Source organism: Lycium barbarum, chromosome 1 (genome assembly GCF_019175385.1).
Source record: "Lycium barbarum isolate Lr01 chromosome 1, ASM1917538v2, whole genome shotgun sequence".
NCBI classification, from domain to species: domain Eukaryota; kingdom Viridiplantae; phylum Streptophyta; class Magnoliopsida; order Solanales; family Solanaceae; genus Lycium; species Lycium barbarum.
The window spans coordinates 146,707,325-146,731,680 of NC_083337.1; the positions used below are offsets into that span (position 1 = coordinate 146,707,325).

General features: G+C 34.4%; 3 protein-coding genes and 1 pseudogene across 19 annotated transcripts; 2 read left to right on the forward strand and 2 right to left on the reverse strand.

The window, feature by feature from the left end:
• Window positions 1-1,480: 1,480 nt before the first annotated feature.
• Window positions 1,481-2,671, forward strand: LOC132613842 (uncharacterized; annotated as a pseudogene).
• Window positions 2,672-5,492: 2,821 nt separating this feature from the next.
• LOC132642256 (protein CDC73 homolog) lies at window positions 5,493-11,724 on the forward strand. Of its 17 annotated transcripts, none has more exons than XR_009583089.1 (6): window positions 5,494-6,599; window positions 6,891-6,973; window positions 7,116-7,270; window positions 9,947-10,071; window positions 10,249-10,329; window positions 11,336-11,724. XR_009583089.1 is itself a non-coding variant. In XM_060359551.1 (4 exons), the coding sequence occupies exons 1-3, from the start codon at window positions 5,621-5,623 to the stop codon at window positions 7,203-7,205; spliced, it is 1,152 nt and encodes a 383-aa protein (XP_060215534.1). In that variant the 5' UTR covers window positions 5,493-5,620; the 3' UTR covers window positions 7,206-7,223; window positions 11,346-11,724. The 17 variants fall into 17 exon arrangements, 4 of the variants coding, with proteins under 4 accessions (XP_060215534.1, XP_060215524.1, XP_060215502.1 ...); XR_009583091.1 differs by having other exon boundaries at window positions 9,947-10,009; XR_009583106.1 differs by lacking the exon at window positions 10,249-10,329 and having other exon boundaries at window positions 5,493-6,599; window positions 7,116-7,223; window positions 9,947-10,009.
• Window positions 10,842-11,652, reverse strand: LOC132642328 (non-specific lipid transfer protein GPI-anchored 5-like). The gene is made up of 2 exons (XM_060359564.1): window positions 11,328-11,652; window positions 10,842-11,161 (listed from the first exon to the last, which is right to left on the reverse strand). Exons 1-2 carry the CDS (start codon window positions 11,650-11,652, stop codon window positions 11,043-11,045), a joined length of 444 nt encoding a protein of 147 aa, XP_060215547.1. The 3' UTR covers window positions 10,842-11,042.
• A 9,686-nt stretch (window positions 11,725-21,410) lies between the features above and the next one.
• Window positions 21,411-23,546, reverse strand: LOC132613928 (non-specific lipid transfer protein GPI-anchored 5-like). Its single transcript, XM_060328257.1, has 3 exons — window positions 23,163-23,546; window positions 22,193-22,291; window positions 21,411-21,817 (listed from the first exon to the last, which is right to left on the reverse strand). Exons 1-3 carry the CDS (start codon window positions 23,491-23,493, stop codon window positions 21,792-21,794), a joined length of 456 nt encoding a protein of 151 aa, XP_060184240.1. The 5' UTR covers window positions 23,494-23,546; the 3' UTR covers window positions 21,411-21,791.
• Window positions 23,547-24,356: the final 810 nt, after the last annotated feature.

The following is a 24,356-nucleotide window of genomic DNA, read 5'->3' on the forward strand; positions in this document are numbered from 1 at the left end:
ATAATCTAAAGTTACCAGTCAATGCCCCAAAGTTGAGATAAGAGAATGAAAATGTCAATTGTTCAATGTTGGGGGAGGTATTTGATTTTTAGAGTAAAGTTGGAGGACTAAAATGATTTTCACCCTTTTTTGTACGTCTATTCATTTTGGAGTGATGTCTGAAGTTATAATTCCTCCGTCCCAATTTATGTGGCACCTTTTCGATTTCGAGTGTCGATCAAGTTTTTCTTTACAACAATTTTTATATGCTTTTTGAACATTTTAAGCTGTTAAATAATGTGATTAATAGTATTTTTTGACGTAGTTTCCAAATAAATAATTTTATTTGAAAAAAGCACAAAGCTTCAATGTCCGAATTTACAGTTAAAAAATAGAAATTTAAATCTCGAAATTTCAACATTACTACATAATTGAGACGGGGGAAGTATATGGTTGAAGTTCAAACATTCTTGCTTGAAATTCAGGCAAAAAATGATTTAACTTTCAGCTACATGTGGATGAACTTCATTTTTCATGTAAAAATGCATGAAGTTTAGGTGAAAATGGTTGAAGTTCAAAATGGTTGGATTTAGTAATATATGGTTGAACCTCTGTCATATGTGCTTGAAGTTTGCATGAGCTTCAACCATATAAAAATTCAAATATTTTTTTCGAACTTAGATTTTGTCAAGTCTAACTTCAAGCAGTTAAATTGTTTCGAGTGTAGACTTGCAAACTTTTACGCATTATGAATATGACTTATATGGTGACCCAAATAGAGTATATGTGCCCTTTGGCCCCAATGGAAGTTGGGTTGTTCAAGAAAATTTCATTACCTTCTTTCGTCCCTCTTTCTTAAATTTATGAGCTTAAGTATATTATAACATTTGAGGAGTTATAAAAACATATAAATTATGGTATTAAGCATGCTATTTCATTTATGTGTGTATAAAAATTTATCACTAAAGTAAAATTAAAAGTTTAAGGTCCCGTTTGGACATGATTTGAAATCAAGTTGATTTGAAGTTCAAATTTTGTTTGGATATGTAATTTGAATTTCTTAAGTTGTATTTTCCCTCATAATTATGAAATCCCCAATCAATTTCATTTTTTTTTTTAAAGAGTTTTGAAAAGTTTTTTTTTTTTTTTTTTTTTTTTTTTTTTTGGGATGGTTTGATGGAGCGGCGGTGTGGAATAGGGGTGGGTGAAGATGAAATGCGTTCGAAGGCGGTGGTTGGATGGGGATGGGATTTGGTTGGGGTTTGGGTGGTGGGGTGGGTGCTTGGGTTGGGGGTGGGGATTAGTGTGGAATGGGGTGGGCTTGGGTAGGTATTTTTCGAAAAATATTTTTTATCAATCAATCGAACATGAGAAAATAAGTAACAAATTCACTTATTTTCAATTAGCCAACCGAACATGAGAAAATAAGTAGAAATTTATTTATTTTCTAAAAAAATATTATTCAGAAAATCTGTATGAAACATGTTCTTCCATACCGAACACACATTCGTCCTAATCCAGTTGACCTTCAACCTGGTCAACTGCTTTTCTCCATTGATTTTATTGGCTATTTGTAAAAAAAAAAAAACACAATTCCGTCCCTTCGACTCCAAGTATTGAATGATCCAAGAAGCCCGCCAAAATTGACCCCTTCACTCACATTTTCATCATATAAATTTCGGCCTCCCCCAATTCGCCAGCAAATTCTGATATTTTCAATCTTGATGGTCTCATTTTTACATAAGAAAATGGATGCAAGAATTAGCAAATTAGAAGGAAGAGAAAGCCAAGATGAATTCACTGAAGTCACTCTCAGGCCAATTGAACGATCAGACACGGATGATTTCATGGAGTGGGCAACAGATGAAAAAGTCAGCCAATTTTGCACTTGGGATACTTACACTTCCAAAGACCAAGCTTTCGATTACATCAACAATATTGCTATTCCCCATCCATGGTTGAGAGTTATCTGCATTAAAAATAGAGTAATTGGGGCAATTTCTGTGACACCAAATTCTAGTTGTTCTGATAGTTGTAGAGCAGAGCTTGGATATGTCTTGGCTTACAAGTATTGGGGTAAAGGGATTGTCACAAAAGCAGTGAAAATGGCTGTATCAACTATATTTTCATATTTTCAGAATGGACAAATCTTGAAAGGCTTGAGGCTTTGGTGGATATAGAAGATAAAGGATCACAAAGGGTGTTGGAAAAAGCTGTGTTCTTGAGAGAAGGTGTTTTAAGAAAGTTCAAGATTTTAAAGGGCAAATCAAGAGACTTGGTGATATTTAGCTTTCTATCTACAGATGCTCTTTAAGATGTATGTTGCTCGGACTATTCAAAAATGTCACTGAGTGCGTGGCTGATCTTCCAAAAGTAGTGCATTTTCTGAAGGATTCGACACGGGTGCTGCAGCATTGTTGGAGAGTCTGAGCAACATAGTTTAAGACTAGTCCCCGTGTTTTTTGATTGGAAATCAAGCAATAATCAAATTGAATCATCACCTGAATTGGTATGTGTTATAGACTTTATCTGTGAATAGGAACCATAGAGATCCAAATCATTGTGTTTGTTTTATTGTCCGCTGAATTTATATGAGCAACTTTTATAATAGAATCTTAAAGCTTGTATTGTTCTAACTTTGTCAAAACAGCTTGTGTTATTCACATACAAGTTCCAATACTGCAACATACTATTAGGCCTGCTTATATTGAACAATATAAGTATCCTTCATGCAAAAACCTACCATCAATTGTCTCATCTTTGGGTATTTTATCCACCTTATTGTAAGATCAGATTGACTATTTTAACAGCAACATTCTTAACATTTTTCTCCGAAAGTGGACGGATAGAGTATACAGATTACTCAAGATATTCTAACAATTGCCAAATATCTAAAATACTGGATGAAACTATCAAAAGGTACTAATATAGATAATGCAAAAAAATAATAGATTGATCTTGATATTAATATTTCGGTTCAAGATTATGGGGGAAATGGATCAACGCGTGTACGAGGACAAGGTTACTTGATTTGTAGTTGCAAAGTTCACTAAATAGTTCATTCCCTCTGTAACATGTCCTGGTCCCCTAGTTATTCTGGCCTAAGGGATATGTGGAAAAGGAGAGTAAAGGTGATTTTCTATAAATACAGAGCTTGATTACTCCCTCAAGCAATTGAGGACTAAAGATCGTATACAAGAATTGCTAAAATCCATACATGCAGCTAAAATCTTAGCTTAATGCATGTGGAAGAATGGTGGGATAAAGTCTAGATAGAGACAGACGAATCTAGAATTTGAAATTTATGAGTTCTATTGATGACCGTAATGTGTTATGCAATCTAATTGCCATAAGTTGGTTTCATGGTTCTAAGAGCCCGTTTGGATTGGCTTATAAGTTGCTTATAAGCTGTTTTCAGCTTTTTTGAGTGTTTGGATGGCCAGCTTAAAGTCATTTTGTGCTTAAAATAAGCTCAAAAAAATAATTGGACCCATTTAACTTAGCTTATCTAAAGCAGTTTATAAGCTGAAAACAGCTTATAAGCCAAAAAAAAAAAAAGTTAGATTACCCCAACTTATTTTTTTTGACTTATAAGCTGCTTTCAGCTTATAAGCCCATCCAAACAGGCTCTAAGTCCTCCCACTTCAAGTTCACTCCGACAGCCAAGCAGCTCTCCATATAGCTCGCAATCCGGTGTTCCACGAGCGTACTAAGCACGTGGAACTGGATTGTCACTTTGTACGACAACAATTTCTCTCCGGGCTCATTTCTCTCAATTTTGTTCCATCGGCGGCACAACTTGCGGATTTCTTCACCAAACCCTTATCAGGGATTTCGCATCGCTCAGCCTTAGACAAGTTGGGGGTTGTTTCACTCCCCTCCAACTTGAGGAGGGGTATTAGCAAGCAAAATCAAAATCAAGAAAAGCAGGAACAAACCGATGCAGATGCAGACATGAACAAATGAAAGTACAAGAACATCGGTGTTGTCAAAATAAAGATATGGATTAGTTGACTGGCCTTTTTGATATTTTGACTGGAGTATAAATGGTCTGGGCTGATTCATGACATTGGGCTTTCATTTGAAATGGAGAAGATTGGGCTTCTGTGTAAAACGACCAGCCCATTGTCCACAAATCTGATTTTTCTTTTACCCTTCAACATTTACATAGTATTCTTTTCTTTTTCTAGAAACAATGAGGTGTACAGATTTTTTGTTAGAGGTACAATGAGCTGTACAGAGTTTGTTAGAGGTCACTATCTAGGTTTAGATAATTAATTTTTTAGTCCTAGGACTTTTGATTATTTACATAGTTTGGTAGTTTAGGATTTGAATATTTGCACAACAAGTGGCTTAAACACTTGTATAAATACTGTTCATCAAATACACAGAAAATTTCTCTAAATTCTTAGCTTTCTAAATTCCATTAATTGATGACCTTAATGTGTTATGCAATCTAATTGCCATAAGTTGGTTTCATGGTTCTAAGTCCTCCCACTTCAACTCTTTAATAAGCTGCTTCAACCATATAAGCTTGCATATGACTAAAGCAATTGCCTCGATACTCTACTATTGCATTTATCATCAAGTCCTTGATTAATTTTACTTTTTAAGATATTACTTTACATTTCATTAACACGAGTTAATATTACCGGAATTCATCCAACTTAAAGTTTGTAATACATGAGTTGATTTTTTTTGTTAATTTTTCCTCACATAAAAATCATCCAACTTAAAACTTATCACACAAAAATTACTTTCTATTTGTGATCAGGAAAAAATTACCTTTTTGTTAACTTGACCAAAATTAAATGACTTTTATGTCATAAAAAGTAAATAGAAAAGTAACTTCTATGTTTATGTAGCAAAAATCAAAATAACTTTTGTCCTCATACTTTAAATTGAATAATCACCAATCAAGTTTAACCGTTGACACAATACTCTAAAGCAGTGGCGGAGTCAAGATTCTTACTTAGGAGCTTAAAAAATATAAAGAAGTAAACACACGAAGAAGCCAAGGTATACCCATAAAGAATAATTTTAACCTTGTATATATATGGTAATTTTTTGCCAAACGGGATTAATTCGAATCCTCTGATCCCTTATCGGCTCCGCCCTTGCTCTAAGGTGATTTTTCTTGGAAAGGACTCTTGCCATATTTGCATTAGAATACTCAAAACTTTACTTTAGAAAACGAGATTTTACCTTTTTCTCGAGGCCTATTTAGACATACTTACCTGCGCGAGATCGAGTTGGTGAGTTGTGTGATTGGAAACCTTCCCGTACAGTACTAATCATGGTGTGATTGGAAACCTTCCCGTACAGTACTAATCATTGGTCTTGACTCACAATTTACTTCTGACCCCATGATAATTTAAGAGGCGACTGCTTGTTGCTGTAAAAAGGAAGTTCTGTAAAAGTAAAGGCATTGGTCTTGACTAGTGATAATAAGCAAATTTTGAAAATTTGACCAACCGAGCTCTAGCTTTAAAGAAAACTGAACAATCAAACATAATCGAAGAAATTGACTCAAAATCGACTTATTAAAAAGGGAGAAAGAAACACAAGTTCATTATAAGCTTAGTCCATAATTTCAGTGCAACAAAACACCTTTCCACCTTGCAAACCACCACAATCTTCCATGGATCCTCTCACACTCCTTCGCGAATACACAATCCGCAACGAACTCCACAAAATCAGCCGCATAGGCGACGACTACCGTTTCAGCAACGACTACACTTTCCCTTGTACAATCGAAACCGCATATCGTTCCAAACACGTGGCAGCCAATCGCTACACTCTCGAAACCCTAATCAATTTCATCACTAATCACCACCTTAAACACACCGAGTACATCCAACAGTCTCGTTCCTTACGTATTACCCCCGTCACCTTACCCGACCGTAAACCCCTCTTAGATTACCTCACCGGCAAAACAGCATCCTCCGACTCCATCGAATTCCTCAAATTCAGCCACGACACGTCAGCAAACGACACGCCAGCAAATGACACGTCATCAAATGTGATTGGGTTGGGTGCTGTTAATAATCAGAGTCCTATTGAGTTGATTAGGTCCGTGGAGAAGCCATTGAAGGATAGGGAGGCGATTTTGTATTGTAAAAACAGGGATTTTTATAGTGTTTTTACGGCGGCTTTGAGGAGAGATGAGGAGCGACAAAAGGTTGAATCTTTACAGAGGAAAGACGGGTTGGTTGCGAAAAATCGGATTGATAGAGGGTTTGGTGGGGGTGGTGGTGATGAAGTGGTTGGGAAAATGCATTTGAAAGGGAGTAAGATAGGGGAAGGGGTACCCATTATATTGGTTCCGAGCGCGTTTTCGACCTTGATTACTATTTATAATGTGAAGGAGTTTTTGGAGGATGGGGTGTTTATACCTACTGATGAGAAGTTGAAGCAAATGAAAGGGTCGAAACCGGATTGTATAACGGTGCAGAAGAAGTTTAGTAGGGATAGGGTGGTTACGGCGTATGAGGTGAGGGATAAGCCGTCTGCGTTGAAGGCGGAGGATTGGGATCGTGTGGTGGCGGTTTTCGTGTTGGGGAAAGAATGGCAGTTTAAAGATTGGCCTTTTAAGGATCATGTTGAGATCTTTAATAGGAGTAAGTTTTGAAATGATTTTATGTGCAGATGGATTTTTGATAAATTGTTTGTGATATCATATGATGATAGGCTCTTGCAATACTAAACGGATCGGAGTAATCTTTCTTAACTAGAAAAAGTAGTGATTTTTGACAAATTGTTTGTGAAATGATGACTGCCTCTTGCAATACTAGTAGTTCCTAATTGGATCAGAGTAATCTTGCTTTTGTCTTTAACTAGAAAATTAGTGATTTTTTGTGGATCGATTTTCGCTTAGAATCTGAAGTTAGATTTGCTTGCTTTTGTTGCAGTTGTAGGATTTTTCTTGCGTTTTGAGGATGACAGCGTGGAGTCTGCAAAGACTGTGAAGCAATGGAATGTGAAGATTATTTCGGTTAGCATATTAATGACTGTGCATTTAGCCCTCATCTTTAAAATCTGTAAAATTGTCAATTTTTATGCAGATGACGACAATTTGCATTGAATTCTGTATGGTTTTTATGTCTTACCAATGCTATTGCTAACGGGATTTGCAGATTAGTAAGAACAAACGCCACCAGGACAGAGCTGCAGCACTTGAGGTGTGGGACAAACTTGAAGAATTTATGCGGTCCCGGTCACATTGACGCATGTTGTGTCTCTAGGTAGACAACTTGCTAAAGTTGCATTTCCCTTTGCGACCGTCTTTCAGGTTGCAACAATGACTTGATTATCCTGATTTCTCGAACTTGAGAAGCTCTCTTTTTATCAAGTACAGTAAATATATCCGTTAAATAGCATCCAGAGGATTCAACATTTTTCAAGCTTGAGAAGCTATGTGCTTAGCATTTTTCCTCCTAAATGTTGCTGTTTATTTGGGTGGTTGATGGTGTCATTGTAAGGAGGTGTTTGGTTGTAGAATGTGATGGAACTCTTTCGTAGTTATGCTAATTGTTGGATAGCTGACTGTGTTTTATTAGTTATTTAAAGGTGTTTGAAACTTGGTATTTTGTCTCGCAATCACTTCCATGTCGTAGGAAATAAATTGTCTGATCTTTGGTGATCCAACTTAACCTTGCGCCCTGTGCTGAACTCAATCAGGTCCAAAGATACGTTTGGCCTCTTGTCATCTGAACAATTCTCATCTCCTAGTTAACGGGGGTAAATACAAGAGTTACTTTTTAAATGGAACAGTATGAATATAGATGATTCATATGCTAGACTCTTACTAGTTTAGCGATTTAATAGTAGTAGTGTTTGGCATGTAAAAGAGTTGTCTCATGGGAATCTCATTTTGATTATTGGTACATCACATTCAAGGTCTTTGATGGATGAGAGTTTGTTTCATGATTCATTTATCTTGGACACCACTGACAGGGAGTGTGCTGCCAATGAGGCCTTAGCCTAGATTTTAAGGTTAAGGGAATAAACACATCTTATGTTCACATTTGTAGATAAATGGATTTTTTTTTTGGTAGAAAATGGATTTACCTCTTTCATTTAGTGTTCATTGTCGAATCGGACGCTTAACCCCCGCCCCCAACTACGGGGGAAGTCCAAAAAGCGGATTTAAGGCCTCCTGAAAAGGGCTACTACTTTATTCAAACAAGACCAAATCCTTTAGAAGTCCAAAAGTCTCAAACTGGATGTTGACTTTCTCCCACTTGTATTTGACTAGGTTCACGTAGGTTCCACCCGTTGTTGGTATGAATAGCGCTGTTGTTGTTTTGAGGGTAAAAAGGGACGGAGATGGTATTCTCTTCTTTGATTTATATCACCTTTCATGCATAATTTGGTGGTTCTGCTGTAAGCTATTTTGATATTTCGGATGAAGTGGAAGATACTTCTTTAGCTCAAACTATTTAAAAAGATAATAGATGTGAAGAAATATCAGTTTTATATATCAAACAAGTAAGCATGAATCTTACTGGCTCCAGATGAATTATTGTTTCTTGTTGGTGAGTTCTCATAGCACCATAATACTGTTGCTCAAGTTCTGTTCGCATCCCTTTAGGTTTTTGGGATTAGCTATCCTCTGTCTACTCAAGTGTAGGAAAACTTATGTGGTGGATAACTTAGCCCCTAAGGGGGGCAGTAATATTCCTCAGATAAGAGAGGGGGGGGGGGGGGGGGGTGTTGGGATGCAGTTCTTGTTTGATTTATTTGATGAATTAAAACGAATATAATCCATTTTTCATTTCTCATAAAAAAAAATATGATCCATTTATCATCTAAAGGAAAAAAAGAGGAGACAGGAATGCTACAAATTGATGGAATCTCTTCAATATTATGTTTGTTATCTTGTGAATTGCTTCTTCTTCTAAGTTGAGAGGTAATGATTTGCCAGACTACCTCAAATTGAATGATTTGGCAAAGTAGGATTTGAGAATTGTACTCACATTTCTTCAACATCTATAAAATATGTCATTTGCAGAGCAACCTGTTTTCAGCTTCTTTTTTTGTTTTTAATTTTCTTGGGCAGGAAATATAGATACGTTTGTAAACCGGAATGTAGTCCCTTACATAGAGAATGGGTCATAGCCATGGTTACAAGAGATAAAGGTTTCATTTATCCCCTCCATTTTCGAAAGAGATTGACCATGTTTGGAGGGGAGCCTTGGCGTAACTGGTAAAGTTGCTGCCATGTGACCAGGAGGTCACGGATTCGAGCCGTGGAAACAGCCTCTTGCAGAAATGCAAGGTAAGGTTGCGTACAATAGACCCTTGACCCTTGTGGTCCGGCCCTTTCCCGGACCCCGCGCATAGCGGGAGCTTAGTGCACCGGGCTGCCCTTTTTATTGACCATGTTTGGGAAACCTTTTCCCCTTTGTTCGCCCTTTTACCTAGAGTTTTTAAAAGTCAGGCCCTTCATAGAAGTGTGTGCTTCACACTACGATGCACAGAGGCCGGAGTTAGGATTTTGAGTTTATGGGTCCCGGGTCTAGAAAAGACATATTACTGGATTTTAGAAAAGGCAGATTACTAGGTTCTTGATAAATTATTTATATACATATCATGGACTTTTTGAACACAAATGCAATGGTCTAAGCCAAAGCTATTGGGGTTTGTCGAACCCGCAAAGGAAAATGTGTTCCGTCCTGACAATGCACAATGTGATCCCTATAAGAAGCGGTCAGTTCTTTGAATCTCAACTTTGAGGAGTTAAGATTAATGTTGTTTGTGTATAGGATACTAAAATTAGTTTCTTTAATTGTAATTTGATCATTATAGTACTAAATTCATATATGTTTGGTACTTTTTAATGTTGTAAATTGTGCGTTGCGCTTCTCAGTCAAGTCTCATATGTGTTGTTGCTCTTTTATGCTTTTCACTTTAAAATGTACTGCTTTTACCCTCGTTAGTCAAGCCTAACAAAAAGCTTCCACAGTGTCATGTTGGTGCTTGTCCTTGTGCCGAGGGTCAACCAGAAACAACCTCTCTACTTTCCAAGGTGGGTGTAGGATCTGCGTACCCTCTACCCTTCCCAGAGCCCACTTTGTGGGATTTCACTGGGTATGTTGTTGTTGTTGTAGTAGTGTCATGTTGGTGCTTGTTCCAGTTTCATGGAGTGCGTAGTGTTAAATGCAAACTTTATTCTGAAGGATTTTGGTCCGTGAAATTTTACAGTTTTTTTCACATGTTTAAGAATAATGCCGAGTTAGCTGATCCCATAGTTATTTTCTTTTGTAGTACAACATGTTCGTGGTCAAGTATATTTTGTAGCATTTGAATGCTTCAAATAACATGATATCTTGCTCAGTGATGCACCAGGTGAAGTTAGATGACAATCGTATCTTACAAAACTGGACAGCCAAGAGACTTGAAAAAATCCTAGAGTCTCTGATAAACTTGTGAATGTTAATGGAAAAACAGCTCCCCTAGATGAATATCCTCCTTTTATGGGTTCTATGAGGTCTTCTGTTGTGGCAAGCCCCTTTTGTTCACCTATGAAATTAGTGTACATATACCTTTCTTGTAGGCTAATCAATATCATTTATTACGTAGCTTATTTGGACGTGGCTCATCTTTTTTATTTGTGTGTTCGCAATATTTTCTTGATGGCAAGCAGCTGATAGCTACGCTTTCTGTTATAATTCCGATCTTTTGTTCATTTATTAGTGCTTGAATGTAAATGCTGCCAATTACACCCCCCCTCCTTGCCCCCCTTCCGGGCTAAAAAAGGAATATTCAGAAGCTTAGTTAAATGGTGGATTAGTTTTTCTGATATAGAAATGTATCATTCTTTTATAGCCAATACTAAAAAGGAAAGAACATTACATAAATTAGGACATAGGAATATGTATAACCATAATGACTGATGAAAGAATATACTACAATACAATTACAAATCAGCCCTGTTGGTAAACTGACTGTTGAAAAAGAGCAGATGTTTGAAAAGTAAGAGTCCACTTTCATGACAGAGCAAACTAGCTAATCAAGATAGAGTAGGTACAATGCATTGAAAGTCTACGGTAGGTAGACAGTCAGGCCACGTTGATTATTGAAGCATAAGAAGCAATAAAGAGAAACAAGAAGGAAATAGGAGCTGCCATATTGGTTGAAGTCGCATCATTGGAACCTCCTTGTGATGCGGATCCACGTCCTGTCATAGTTGATGGCATCATGTTAAAGCTCTTCGTAAAACCACAAATTGATTGTATCTTTTATAGATCCAAAAGGAGCAAATTCTACAGAACTCTAAGAATTGTATGCTTTTTGTGTTAATAATCTTTATATGGGGATTTTTAGAATGAATATTCTTCTCTTACCTTTGCAGCGGTTGGCAGGTGGAGTCTGAACTTTGCAAGCAGTAGTGAGGGTCGAAGCCTGAGTCTGGTTAATGTTGAGTCCAAGATTGGAGCCACCCCCATTGAGGACCTGGCACAAGCACTCTGGCTTTTTATCAACCACCGTGCTAAGCTGCGTGCAGCAACCTGAAAATTCTGGCGAGGAGTTGTCCGTGATGTAGTTCATGCAAGGCAACATGCTGATCAACACGTTCGTGCAGTCATCACTTTCTTGAGCAATTACTCTTGCCCAGATCATCGCGAACACGATCAAGAGAACACTAATTTTATTCCTTTGATTGGCCATCCTTTTGTAAAAATCCCAGTGAATTGAGGAGAGAAGTGTTTCTGAATTTAAGAAAGTTGGTCACGTTAATAATCTTGGTGGATGACTATGTAGTTTGTATTGGAAAAAAGGACGTGTAAGGCAGGAAGACTTGAAAACAAATGATATGACAGATTGACATTGATAATGATTTCGCATATTTTACATAGAAATTAGGTAGAATTGGATTAGTGGTCAGTTATATGGGTGACCAATTCAGACGTTTGGTGGCAAGTCGTAACAGAGGAACCTAAGGATTCTGTTTAAGACGAAGACCTCCAAGAATTTAAAGGTTACAGCTAGAGCAATGTATAAATAAACACATAACACGCCACATGTTTCTTCAGGATTTTTTTAAAGGCATAATAGATAAACAAACCTTCAAATTTGGCCTCAGTTGACAAGTATACTTTCCAACTTTGGGCGTGTACACATAGACACCTCAACTTGTATAAAGTTGAACACGTGAATACAAATGCTGACGTGGTACTAATATAGCACATAAATTTTGGAGGTGTCTAGATGATCATTTTGTAAGTTGGAATGTTCAACTAACAAAAGAGGATAAACTATTTGTGTCCACCCAAAATTGGAGGGTGTACTTGCCAGCTGAAGTCAAGTTTAAAGATCTTTGTATGTATTATTCTTTTTTTAAATCAACGTAAATTGATGGGCCAATTCAGGGAAGGCGTTTTAGAAGAAGATGATCTATTCATTTATTACGTAAGCGTTAACGAGTAATCCGGTAAAAATATAATTTAGCTGTTATTCCAAGCTAAAATTCACTATAGTGTAAAAGAGCTTTACATTACATAACTTAAATCCACTCAGAAAAGTTGTTTCATTTTTGAGTTAAAATTGAAAACGTACAATTAAATTCAAAATTGAAGTTAATTAAAACTTCTAACATAAAAATAATTACAAAGATAAAAGGGAAAAGGGTCAAATTTACCCCTTTACTTTGAAATAAGGGGTAAATTTACCCCTAATACTTCAAACTTTTCACCCCTACCTCTACCGTTATCAAACTTTGCTAAAATATCCCCAGCCCTAACGACATGCTGACTGGATCCCCAGGTGGCTTGCCATTCAGCCACCTGGGCAGCCAGTCAGCATGCCACGTGGAAAATATTTTTTTTTAAAATTATTTTTTAAAAAATAAAAAAATTGATTTTTTTAATTAAAAATAAAAATTAAAAAAGTATTTGTATAATTTTTTTTTTTAAAAAGTATGTTTTTTAATAGGATTTGTAATATTATGTTTGTAAATAGAAAACTACCATCATGTTTCGTAAATATTTCTCCTTAATATGTATAAATACGTACTTTATCCTTCCGAAAATTTAATATCTCCTCATAGGGAATTCATTATTTATCAAATATTTAGTTATTAGGCATTAATTTTTTCCTTATATTTTAATTCATTCTACTATAAAAATGAAGAAAACATAGTAAATTTGTATAGAAAAATCATGGTGTAGAGAAGACAAAATGATGATTGGCCAAAGTTTTTACCACGATAGAGGCATATATATGACATGGTGTGTGAGTGACTATTTAATTGAATTGTAATGCGGGACCCACCACTTTATCCTCTCATTCTCATTCTCCTTCTTTTTGGTCCTCTTCAATTTCTCCCTCCTCTTTTCCTCTTTTTTCTCATTTTCTATTTTTCATTCATTTTTAAACCCTTTTCCTCTCTCTTCTCATTTTCTGTTTTTCATTATTTCTAAAATCAATTCTATTATGCACACATCCTTAAAGAATTATTATGCACACATCCAAATTCTTTAAGATATTCTTCCGTTTCGTTATCCAATTTTTAATTTCTTCTTAATAATTAAGTTAAACTCCGAACAACCTTAAAAGAAAATATTTGGCCTTGAAAAAAAAGTATTAAATTAAAAAATTGATAACTAAATATGAAATTTAGGATACTTCTAATTTTTTTTTTTTTTAAATTAAAAACCACATTGCATGGAGCTATTGGTGGTTTATTAGGAAAATCAAGTAATTTACACAAGTAGACCCTGAATCTAGAGTTGTGCAAAAATCGGTTTAACCGATAAACTGGACCAACGAAATTTTCAAACATAACTGGTTTGGCCTCCCGCATCTTCACAAAAATATATCACTGAAATATACTTAAAAAATAATTTTAATGAGACCTTATGTTCTTATTGGGTTACCGGTTATCCGTTAATAAAAACGTAAAAATCAAAATCGAATGGGTAGTCCAATAAAAAAAAATTATAAAAGCATATAAAAATCATTAACTCAATAACTCTATATCAGTAAATCAATAATATATTTTTCGGTTCAATTTTATCGGTTAAACCGATTTTGGCGCAGCCCTATTCAGGGTCTACTTTGATGACACTTAAAATTTTGAATTTCTCGGGTGTAGAATGTAGCAACTTTAAATTGAATATATACCAAAAAAAAAAAAAGGAAGCACAATAAATTTTCCATAGCGTGGCAGGTGAAGAAAAAAGGAAAGGTCACTAGTGAAAAGGGAAATATGGGACCCACTGTGCACTTGTCAATTAATAGACACCCTCACACAACTATGACATGACATACTTCACACATAGCAAAACTTTTCTAGGTCTCTTGGGCTAAAGATTGTGAGTACCTCACAAAATGATGATAGGTCCCTATACAAAACATACTTTTTAAAAAAGAATTATACAAATACTTTTATTTGTTTATTTTAAAATTATTTTTTATTTCTATACAAAAAATCAATTTTTTTTTAAATTTCCATGTGGCATGTTAACTAGCTGCCCAGGTGGCTGACATAGCGAGCCACCTGGGCAGCCAGTCAGCATGCCGTTAGGACTGGTATTTTTCAAAGTTTAATAACGGTAGGGATAGGATTGAAAAGTTTAAAGTATTAGGATAACTTTGCCCCTTAGTTCAACGTACATGGGTAAATTTGGGTAAATTTGACCCTTTTCCCAAGATAAAATAGTCTTTTCAAGGTCACTTGGTGAACTTCTTAATTTAACCTTCAAATCACCGCAGATGTGGGACGTTGGCATCTCATTATAGTACAAACTATTCAACAACCTGAAATTAAAATATATATATCTGGAAACTACATATTTAAATTATTTACCTCATTAAAGAGAAAAGATAAATGCAAATCTTATAAATTAGTAAAGCGGTGAATGATGTAATTTTGTGAATTTCATCCTACTCACTAAAATTGATATTTCTAAGTTCTACTTATTTAAAAATTAAAAAAAACATCACATCATAGACATAAATAATTTTTGCTATTTATCTAATCTATATATCTATATAAAAGCAGGACATAGGCAGTGGTAGATTCAGGATTTTCAATCAGGGTGTTCGGAAAACTAAATGAACCAATTTTTGCATTTGTTCAAGGTGTTCAAAAGTCAATATATGTACATGAACACATAAAATTGACCCTAAATATACACTGTTATTTTTTATCAAAGGTGTTCAGGTGAATACCCTGGGCCTTGACTGCATCCGCCCCTGGACATAGGCCCGCCGACGTGGGGCAACATTCTAGTGGACTTTGAAGTTGAATGCAAAATTAGAAGTCCCTGAGAATCACAATCTATTATGAAAAAAGAAGTCTCCATTCTCCAATGGCCTTCCAATTTTGCTTTCAACTTCAAAATCCAATAGAATGTTTCACAACGGGTCATACTTACTCATGAGGTGTGTTATTTTCTAATCCTCCTACTCTACACGATTTTCATTTAAATTTTAATTGTTCTTTCTATGACACTTTCTTCTTTCACGATGAAATACGATGTTATCATGATATATCGAGTACGTGCCCTCAACTTTTTTGCAATAAAATGCTACTTCGATATGATTTTGGTACGTATTTGTCTCCTTTCAATCTTCCATCTTATTAAATTTCGTCCCCCCTTTTAGAAACACTAGAAGAAAATTAGGAGCTGTAATTTTTTTTTATAAGCACATACAGGTCAATAATCTTGGTTGTAAAATGGCAGTATATATTCATATTATTCATGAGGTGTGTTAATTTTTTATCCTCCTATTTTAATTGAATTTCATTTAAATATTAAGTGTTCCTTCTATAATACTTTCTTCTTTCACGATGAAATATGACGTTGTCATATATCGATTGCGTGTCCTGAACTTTTCTGAGATACTCTGTTATCTTTTGTTTTTTGGGCTCTTTGCTTTTCTGGAACTTGGATATATCTCTCTCTTTGAGAGAGTTACTTTTCTCTATTTATAAGACGAGTGACAAAAATATTTAAATAGAAGCAAAATTTACTATATATTTTATGGTGAATTAGGGGAAGAAAATAAAGATTATTGTAGGTATGAACACCAGAACACAACTTTTTTTTTAAGAAGAAACCGTAGGAGAAAGAGAGGAAAAGATTAAAAGAAAAAAAACGAAAAAAATAATGAAGTAGCATATTAAGAGCCTATTTGGATGGACTTAAAAAAAGCAGTTTATAAGCTGTTTTCAGCTTATAAGCTACTTTTTTTAAGCTAAGTCAAACGGGTCAACTTATTTTTTTGGGCTTATTTTAAGCACAAAATGACTCATACGTTGGCCAGCCAAACACTAAAAAAAGCTGAAAACAGCTTATAAGTTGTTTTCAACGACTTATAAGCTAAGCCATACGGGCTCTAACAAAGGATAGGGAGGAAGTCAATTGAGCCAGAGGGAGAATAATGAAAGGCAAAATTAAATAAAAGGAAGGGGAATTGACGGTTTTTTTTTCTCTTTTCCTTCCTTTTTTTTTTTTCATTTTCTTTTACTTGAATGGAAGAAAAGTTCACTGAATAAAAGTTATACAATCTAGCTAAAGTAGAAAAAAGTAATCGAGTCCTTAGATACATGAATGATTATATTAGACGAAGTGTATTGACCTCCGCCACACAAACTATATGAAAAAAAAAAAAAAGCTCCTACAAATGATCTTTTCATTTTAAAGAATATTTGACAATAAAAATGTGATTTAATTAGGCTCTAATTATCCTAAAATATTTATATTGTGATTTTATCAATATATACGATTAATTTTCTTATTCATATAGTTGAATTTTTTTGACTAAATTTATAAATAATCATTTTGTATTTCATTGGTGTTTCTTACAACCGTGTGAAGTGCGGCAAACACCGTAGTTAAATAATAATAATGATACAAAAACTTTGAGATAATATGTTACGCCATTCATGTTTTTCTAGGCTAGAAGATGAACTCTTTCTTTCATACGACACCTGTTTGGGGGAAATTTTGGCCAACATTGAATTGCTAAAACGAAATGGTTGAATATTTGAACAATGACGCTATTCAACAATACCCACATTTAAATTACCAGATGCAGATGATACCCTTTCCTCGGTAATTATTTATTCTGTAAAACAAACATCCTCTGGCAGAAAAAGAAAAATTGAGAACATTGTTTAAGTGAGGCATTTTTTTTTATTCTTTTTGGGAAAACGACGATTTTAGTTTCTGTGTTATAGTTGTATTCCATTTTTTATCCTTGTGTAATTTGACTAAGCATATTTAACTTTCAATTAACATAAACCTGCAATTTTAGTCCTCAAACTAACCGAAGTTAAAAACTTAACGGAATTAATATTTAAAACTAAAATTAAAAATGCGTTTAGGTGCTACGATTCAATGGTAAATGCTCAAAGGATAACTTGACTCTCTATGTTTTCTTCTTCTTCAGAATTTCAAGGTAAAAATGGGATATTCCTTATTAACTTCCATCAGCATCTTCTTGTTGGAGAATTCTTATGTTAAATTTTCAAACTTTTTTATAGTCGATATATTTTTAAAAAAATAAATTAATTGAACTATCCTCTTGGGAGTCATGATCTGGCAACGCAAATATACTCATCCCTCCTTAAATGGTAAAGCTAAAATCAAATTTATTAAAAAAATTATTTGTCAAAATACAGAATTATACAAAGGTAATAAAAGAAGAAAATTTAGTAATGTTCTTCAAGATTGGACAAGAAAGATGCGGATCCAATTTGATAGATTAAGAACATCACAAGTCTAAAAGATTAGAGACGAAGAGGGATGAGTAGGCGATGAAAAACCTCTACAGGATGCTTGACAATGGCGGCTAGGCTTCATAACATATTTACCTTTATTTTTTATTTTCTTTAATTCTCAAAATTGATAATAATAATAATCATTCCGTTAAGTTTTTAACTTTCGTTAGTTTGAGGGTCTAAAATCGCACATCCATGTTAATTGAATGTTAAATATGCTTAATCAAATTACACAAGGATCAAAACTGGAATAAAGCTATAACATATGACCCTCAAATTATCACCGACGAATTCCATTTTTTCCGGCGAAAGAAAACTCAGATTTGAGTCTTAAGAGAAAAGATGAAAGGAAAAGAAAATGGGTCGAGTCTGGTCGGGTTAAACAAGTGAGTTTCTAAAATAATCGAGTATTAAAAATTAGGGGTGGAATATTCGATTCTGAGTTTGACATGTGTCCCTCCATCAAAATTAAGGACAAATTAGTGCCAAAGTATGATGGTAGAGATATATCTGAACCAAAGTATAACGACACGAGTATATTTGAACCGAAAGTGTAATGAATATATATTTAACCCTTTTCTGACAGTACATGAGTATATTTGACCCTTTTTCGTTTCATTCTATTTGCTAGCAAAGTTATTTTCCAATTCCTAAAAGTGTAATTAATTTTCACATTCAATCAACGAAATTCAACAGAGTAGTACTACACTTTTTTTTTTTGGTTCAATCAATTCACCCTTTTATAGAAATACCAAACAATCTATATGATAACACAAACTATAAAGTTAAATATGACGGGGAATTACATAAGTTGGAACCATAGAAATACCAAAAGATCTCCAAGAATATTACGAGGCCAGTATTAGTTTGGAAAGGATAACTATTGCTTCCAGTAAACAATACTCCAGTTAAGCATAATGCTTGGCCTGCTGTTCCACTCGTTTAATGTACTCTTCAGGATCCTTGTAGTATAGCTCATAACATTCAATTTCTGATGGATCGGCCGAGTTTGACTCGTCAAGCAAGTTATGGATACCCACCAAAATGTCTCTAATGGTAACGGCAGGGTCCACCCACTATCGGCATTGAGGATAGACATATATACTGTTCCTGATGGATAGACATTAGGATGAAAGAAACCTGTAGCAAACTGGCACGTGGGTGGTTTGGTAGGGTATTCTTGGTTGAAGTACATTTTCATTTTATATTTGCCACCTTGCCAGGCAGTCCTTGTTTTTCTGGGATAGTACAATTCCACTCCATAAGATTCCTTTTCACACTACCTGGAATTTTTATCGGATGAGCTTTAGAAGTAGGTACTTCCTTCTTATTGTATTGCATGCTTCGCACGCCTTTCTAAGACTATCAGCTGCCATAGTATAAGTTTTGAAGGAGTAGTACTACGAGCCCGTTTGGATTGGCTTACAGCTTAAAGCTGTTTGCAGCTTATAAGCTGAAAAAAATAAGTTGGGGTAGTCCAACTTATTTTTTTTGGCTTATAAGCTATTTTCAGCTTATAAGCTGCTTTAGATAAACTAAGTCAAATGGGTTCAATTATTTTTTTGAGCTTATTTTAAGCATAAAATGACTTTAAGCTGGCCAGCCAAACACTCAAAAAAGCTGAAAACAGCTTATAAGCCAACTTATAAGCCAATCCAAACGGGCTCTACACCTACTTTTATGAGTTGGTCTTTTTCTACTTTAGGGTTTACACTAGTTCATGCATAATGCTGGACTAGCTATCAAATTAGTCATACTTATCAAATCGTCGAGTATTAAACCAACACTACTAACTATAAAAATATTTTGAAGAAAATTTGTGGTTACAGGTTGAAAGGGATCTTTTTTGAAAATTTGCTCTTGGACAAAATATCCAATTGCTAATCTTTCGTCAAAAAAATGCAAATTGAAGAGGAGAATAAATAGCTTTTTGAAAATTTAGTAGAAGAATCTCATTGAAAATTTAAAATGTTATCAACTGTTAGGTTTAAAACTAAAATGCACGCTTCATTTAGCAAGAACCGAATGCACAACCACGGGAGATCAAGAACCATCGGGTTCACAAATGGATCAAAACGTGTTTGGTTACCAAGTAGTGTTGTCTTTATCCTGATAAACGGATAAACATTTTGCATTGTTTCATTACATTTAGTAAAAAAAAAAATGGGCGAATCGGTTTCTTCCAACACTACTTTATACAAGGAAGATCCTCCCCAGATAACAAAGGGATTGTGAGTATGCCGATTTTACGTGAAATTCGGTGTGACGGCAACATCAAGACTTAAACTAAAATTATTGGCTACACATATCGATCTAATAACCTGAAGCAAAAATTGTATCTTGAAGAACCCCATTATTAAAACTACAGGCAATGCTTCTATACATGTTTAATTATGTGTTACTTTATGGACGAAATTAAAGAGAAAATGAAGAGTACTTAGAGAACATTCTACACCGTATATGTTAATATCACAATCTACATGACACCTTCCAATATTTTGGGACGTCCAACTATTTCTTTTTACAATATTCTACTATCTAATATACTAATATAGACTACTTTTACAAGTTCAAATCAATTAAAAATATTTTACAGATCAATTTTAATTTTAACTGTGAAGATATGTATCATATATAGATGATTTTGTGTAAGGAATGGGCGCATGTAAGTTTTAACCAACATTGAACCACCAAACTCCTATGAATGTATCAAGATTAAATGTGGATTTTGATTTCAAGGAGTAAGCATCAGCTGCATCACACTTTTCTGGCATTAGATGCCTTAGGTTCATATATCGCTTCAAGCAGGAAATTGAAATTATTGATCTTACACGTCCAAAAAGAGATGTTAGCAGCATTAGCTTGTGGATTGGCTTCGAAAATTGTGATCAATCAATTATTACAAAATTTTGACGCCTAAAAGATACAAATTATAAATTACATTAGCTAATGCTCGAAATTATTAAATAATGTCAAAAGCTGCAACGGAAAAATAATATAGATATATGGACGATGAATACTTCGGTGATCTGTTTGAGGTCCAAATATATAGCATTCACTCTTTCCTCCTCTGACCCTTTTTGGTAAAACTTCAAAATGAGTTAAAAGAACAAGAAAGGAAAATACATTTAATTGATTTAAAACCTTTAACAAACCATTAAGTAAGAACTTCCGAAATCCAAATGCAATTTATGTTTAAGGTGACCTAATCACTCTTATCTTTTGAAGTTAGTTGAGCTCCAAAAGACCAAAACCGCTTTGAACCTACATGTTTCTCCTTATTCTTTCCTCTTTTAATCTAATACGAAACCCCAATTTGGTCATCTATAAATCACTTCTAATTAATGTCTTCCATATCCACACCAAGCTTCTATACACTCATCTTTCGTCCTCGCACATATTCGCTTATAACTAATTCTCTAAATCTTTAAAATTTATTCAATAATTGATTAAAATTATTGTCAATTTTGGCTGTTGTTTTAATGGTTTTCGGGTAGGTTAGTACAGCGTGTAGCACGTAAATGCTACGGAGCTTTAGCCATTGCATAAGCTTCATTAGCAATGGTGGGAAGTGGGAACAATAGCCATTTAAATTATCATATGTAGATGATACCCTTTCCTCGGTAATTATCTATTCGGTAAGAAACCTCTTGGAGTAGAAAAAGAAAAATTGAGAACATTGTTTAAATGGGGCAGTTTTTTTTTTTTTTTGGCCCGTTTTGAAATTATAATTCAAGAGAATGCCACGGTGAGATGAGCCTGACAACAAAGACGAAATATTTATCGCACTCCTAGGAATATTCAGTTTCAGATAATAATAGTGGCACATAAATTCAAACTTTTAGAGTTCATTGCTAGGACAGTACAGAAATGAATGGAAACAAACAACACACAAGTAATTAATATAAATCACACCACAACCTAACAGAACATGACATTACATTAAAATGTATTGCTAATTTATGTAACAAACTATTCTTTTGGAACTCCCAGATGAAAAACACGGAAACTTCAAAGTCATGGAAGCAACGGAAACAATTTGAAGAGGGACTGTAGAATGCTTCAACTGGAGGTATTGCTAGTTCTCCCAATTGTCTTCAAGCCCTGCTCAATCCATCCATAAATATATAACATGTCAAAATAAGTATGGTCTCATAAATAGATAATCAAAGAAATGTAGATGCTTAATAGTTTGTAGTTCATGGATAATTATTGATCTTCGCTTCGTATTGTTTATTATGTGTCTCACACATCTGACACTTTTTTTTTTAACTCACAAGTTGGTGGACCCAAAAGCATAACATTTGGATCCACCAACTTATGAGACAAAAAAGCCTCACACAACTAGTGTTAATTTGTTGTGTGAGACACAAAATAATTTTCTTTTGCGGTTCAGTTAAGTGTCTTAATATAACTAGCCGCTTAATAAAAAAAAATAAGGAAGATTTTTTTAATATGGCGTGTGTATTCATAACTTACCTGGCATTGGAAGATCCACAGTCTCGTCCTCTGGTGAACGCTCTGGTGAGCCCACTGGAGAACCCATTGGCATTGGAGGCATTGCCGGTCCATTACCAGCTACCAAATATTATTAGCACAAATTTGCGTCAAAGTTAGAATCAGAGGAAATATCAAAGTGCAATTTGCATATATACGACCTATAATTCGACAAATATAGTCCCAGTTTGCTAACCTATGTTACTCCTAACAAAGTATGTGTACAACCTATTACCTAAACGTACTTAGTTTTTCACCCATGTCTCAATATCTGATAAATTAATGCTACTAACTAATCAGTGTACGAAAATTAGTACAAGGTCTGTTTGATATAATTTCGATCGAATGCATTTGCTAGAGAAAAGATTATTTTGATACAACGTAAACTGTAACAGTTCTTTTATGCCTAATTAAAGTGGTTTAATTTGTTAATGATTTAAGCTATATTCTATCCTTCTTAAATTATTTGTCATGATTTTTAAAAATAATTATCTCAAAGTATTTGTCATTTTAGAAGTTCAAGACAAAATTGATTATTTTGCCATTTTACCCTTAGTATTAATTGTTCTTGATGACTACATACACCTATTATGAGGAGATGACACATAATAGAGTAAAATAATAAATGAAAGAGATTATATATTAACAAATAAATAAGGGTAAAATAGTCAAAAACCACCTCCGATCCTAATTATGGTTTTCTTAAGGGGTGTATAAAAGAGAAACCCGAAAAATTATTTGAGACGAAAGGAGTATAGAATAACCGTATAATGACTTTTCACAGCAACAATGTAGTTTAACTTGCAATAGCCGGCTCATACCATTTTACCAACGTTACCAATTAATGCTAATCATAAAAAATTATCTTTAATTACCTTATAATTAGTAACCTTAGCTTTTACTAATTAATATTTAATGCATGGATCATAAGATCGTCCCATTAATTACTTACCATAACATCTGCTAACAGGAGGAGTTTGCAGGTTACATGCAGCAGGCAAAGCAAGTGCAAGAGTTTGATTAATTTGGACACCTAACGACGAACCGCCACCGTTAGCAATGGTGCAAAGGCACCTAGGCTGCGATTGCAGCACCCCAGAGAGGGCTGAGCAGCAAGAACTCGACGGCGTTTTTGAAGTTGATCCGGTGACATAGCTAAGGCATGAATACATACTAAACAATGCATTCATGCAGTTAGATTGAGCCATTGCTCCTCTTGAAATCATGCTCACTAATATAATTGCAACTAAAGCCATGCAAATTTTGTTCTTTCTTGATGCCATTTTTGATAGAATGTGTTACGTAATATTTCTTTTTTTGAAGTATTACACGTACTGGTTTCGTGCTTTAATTTTGTGAAGAGGGGAGTTGGAGATTTATACATTCTGTTGGGGGTGATTTGGTTACTTGTACTTGACTTTTTTTTCTTTTCAACTTAAAGAAAGGGAATATGTAGGTTAACTAATAAGGGTTCATGATGAGGTAAGATTTGAAATAACGTGTCATTAACACTTGTGAAGTTGAAAATAACCTAAACACGCGGCATGGCAAAGGCTATATATATACAGCTATACCGCAATTTATACCAAACTTTTTTTGAAAAGGGGAAATCAACCTGTATAGCATAAGCACTGGTTGAACATGCACTATTTGATGAATCTCAGTTTGGGGCTAAGGAATTTTCTAAAACTGGATTTAAAAAAAGAAAAATAAAATACAATGGATTTAAAAGGAATTTGACAAATAACACATTAAAAAGACAAATTTAATTTGTTTAATGTTGACGCTAGAAGTCTTAAATAATGGGGTTCGTATGAGTACATTTAAACGCTATGACTGTGAAAAAACAAAAATGTTTATGATCATATAATTACTTCTGTATGTTCAAAGATGAGGCGAAAATTATTTACACCCCCAACTTTGCTTTTAAAAATCAAAGTCTTCCCCTTTCAACTTTAAACAATTGTTCTTCCACTTTTATCCTAATTGACTCTTTTGAATACATATTTTACCCCTTAAATTATCAACCTTCATCTTTTTTTTTTTTTTTTGCTTCTTTAAAATAATGATAAGTTTCACATTTTTAAACTACATAATAAATTTCCTATAGAAATATAAATATTATTTTTTAAAAGGAAAAAGAAAA

Coding starts and splice junctions, on each gene's coding strand:
- LOC132613928 (XM_060328257.1), bottom strand. CDS start 23,493: ATGGCATCAAGAAAGAACAAAATTTGCATGGCTTTAGTTGCAATTATA. Junction 22,292..23,162: donor TCCTGTTAGCAGATGTTATG/GTAAGTAATTAA, acceptor AATATTTGGTAG/CTGGTAATGGACCGGCAATG. Junction 21,818..22,192: donor TGTGGATCTTCCAATGCCAG/GTAAGTTATGAA, acceptor TGGATTGAGCAG/GGCTTGAAGACAATTGGGAG.
- LOC132642328 (XM_060359564.1), bottom strand. CDS start 11,652: ATGGCCAATCAAAGGAATAAAATTAGTGTTCTCTTGATCGTGTTCGCG. Junction 11,162..11,327: donor ACCTGCCAACCGCTGCAAAG/GTAAGAGAAGAA, acceptor CAACTATGACAG/GACGTGGATCCGCATCACAA.
- LOC132642256 (XM_060359551.1), top strand. CDS start 5,621: ATGGATCCTCTCACACTCCTTCGCGAATACACAATCCGCAACGAACTC. Junction 6,600..6,890: donor TGTTGAGATCTTTAATAGGA/GTAAGTTTTGAA, acceptor CTTTTGTTGCAG/TTGTAGGATTTTTCTTGCGT. Junction 6,974..7,115: donor GGAATGTGAAGATTATTTCG/GTTAGCATATTA, acceptor CGGGATTTGCAG/ATTAGTAAGAACAAACGCCA.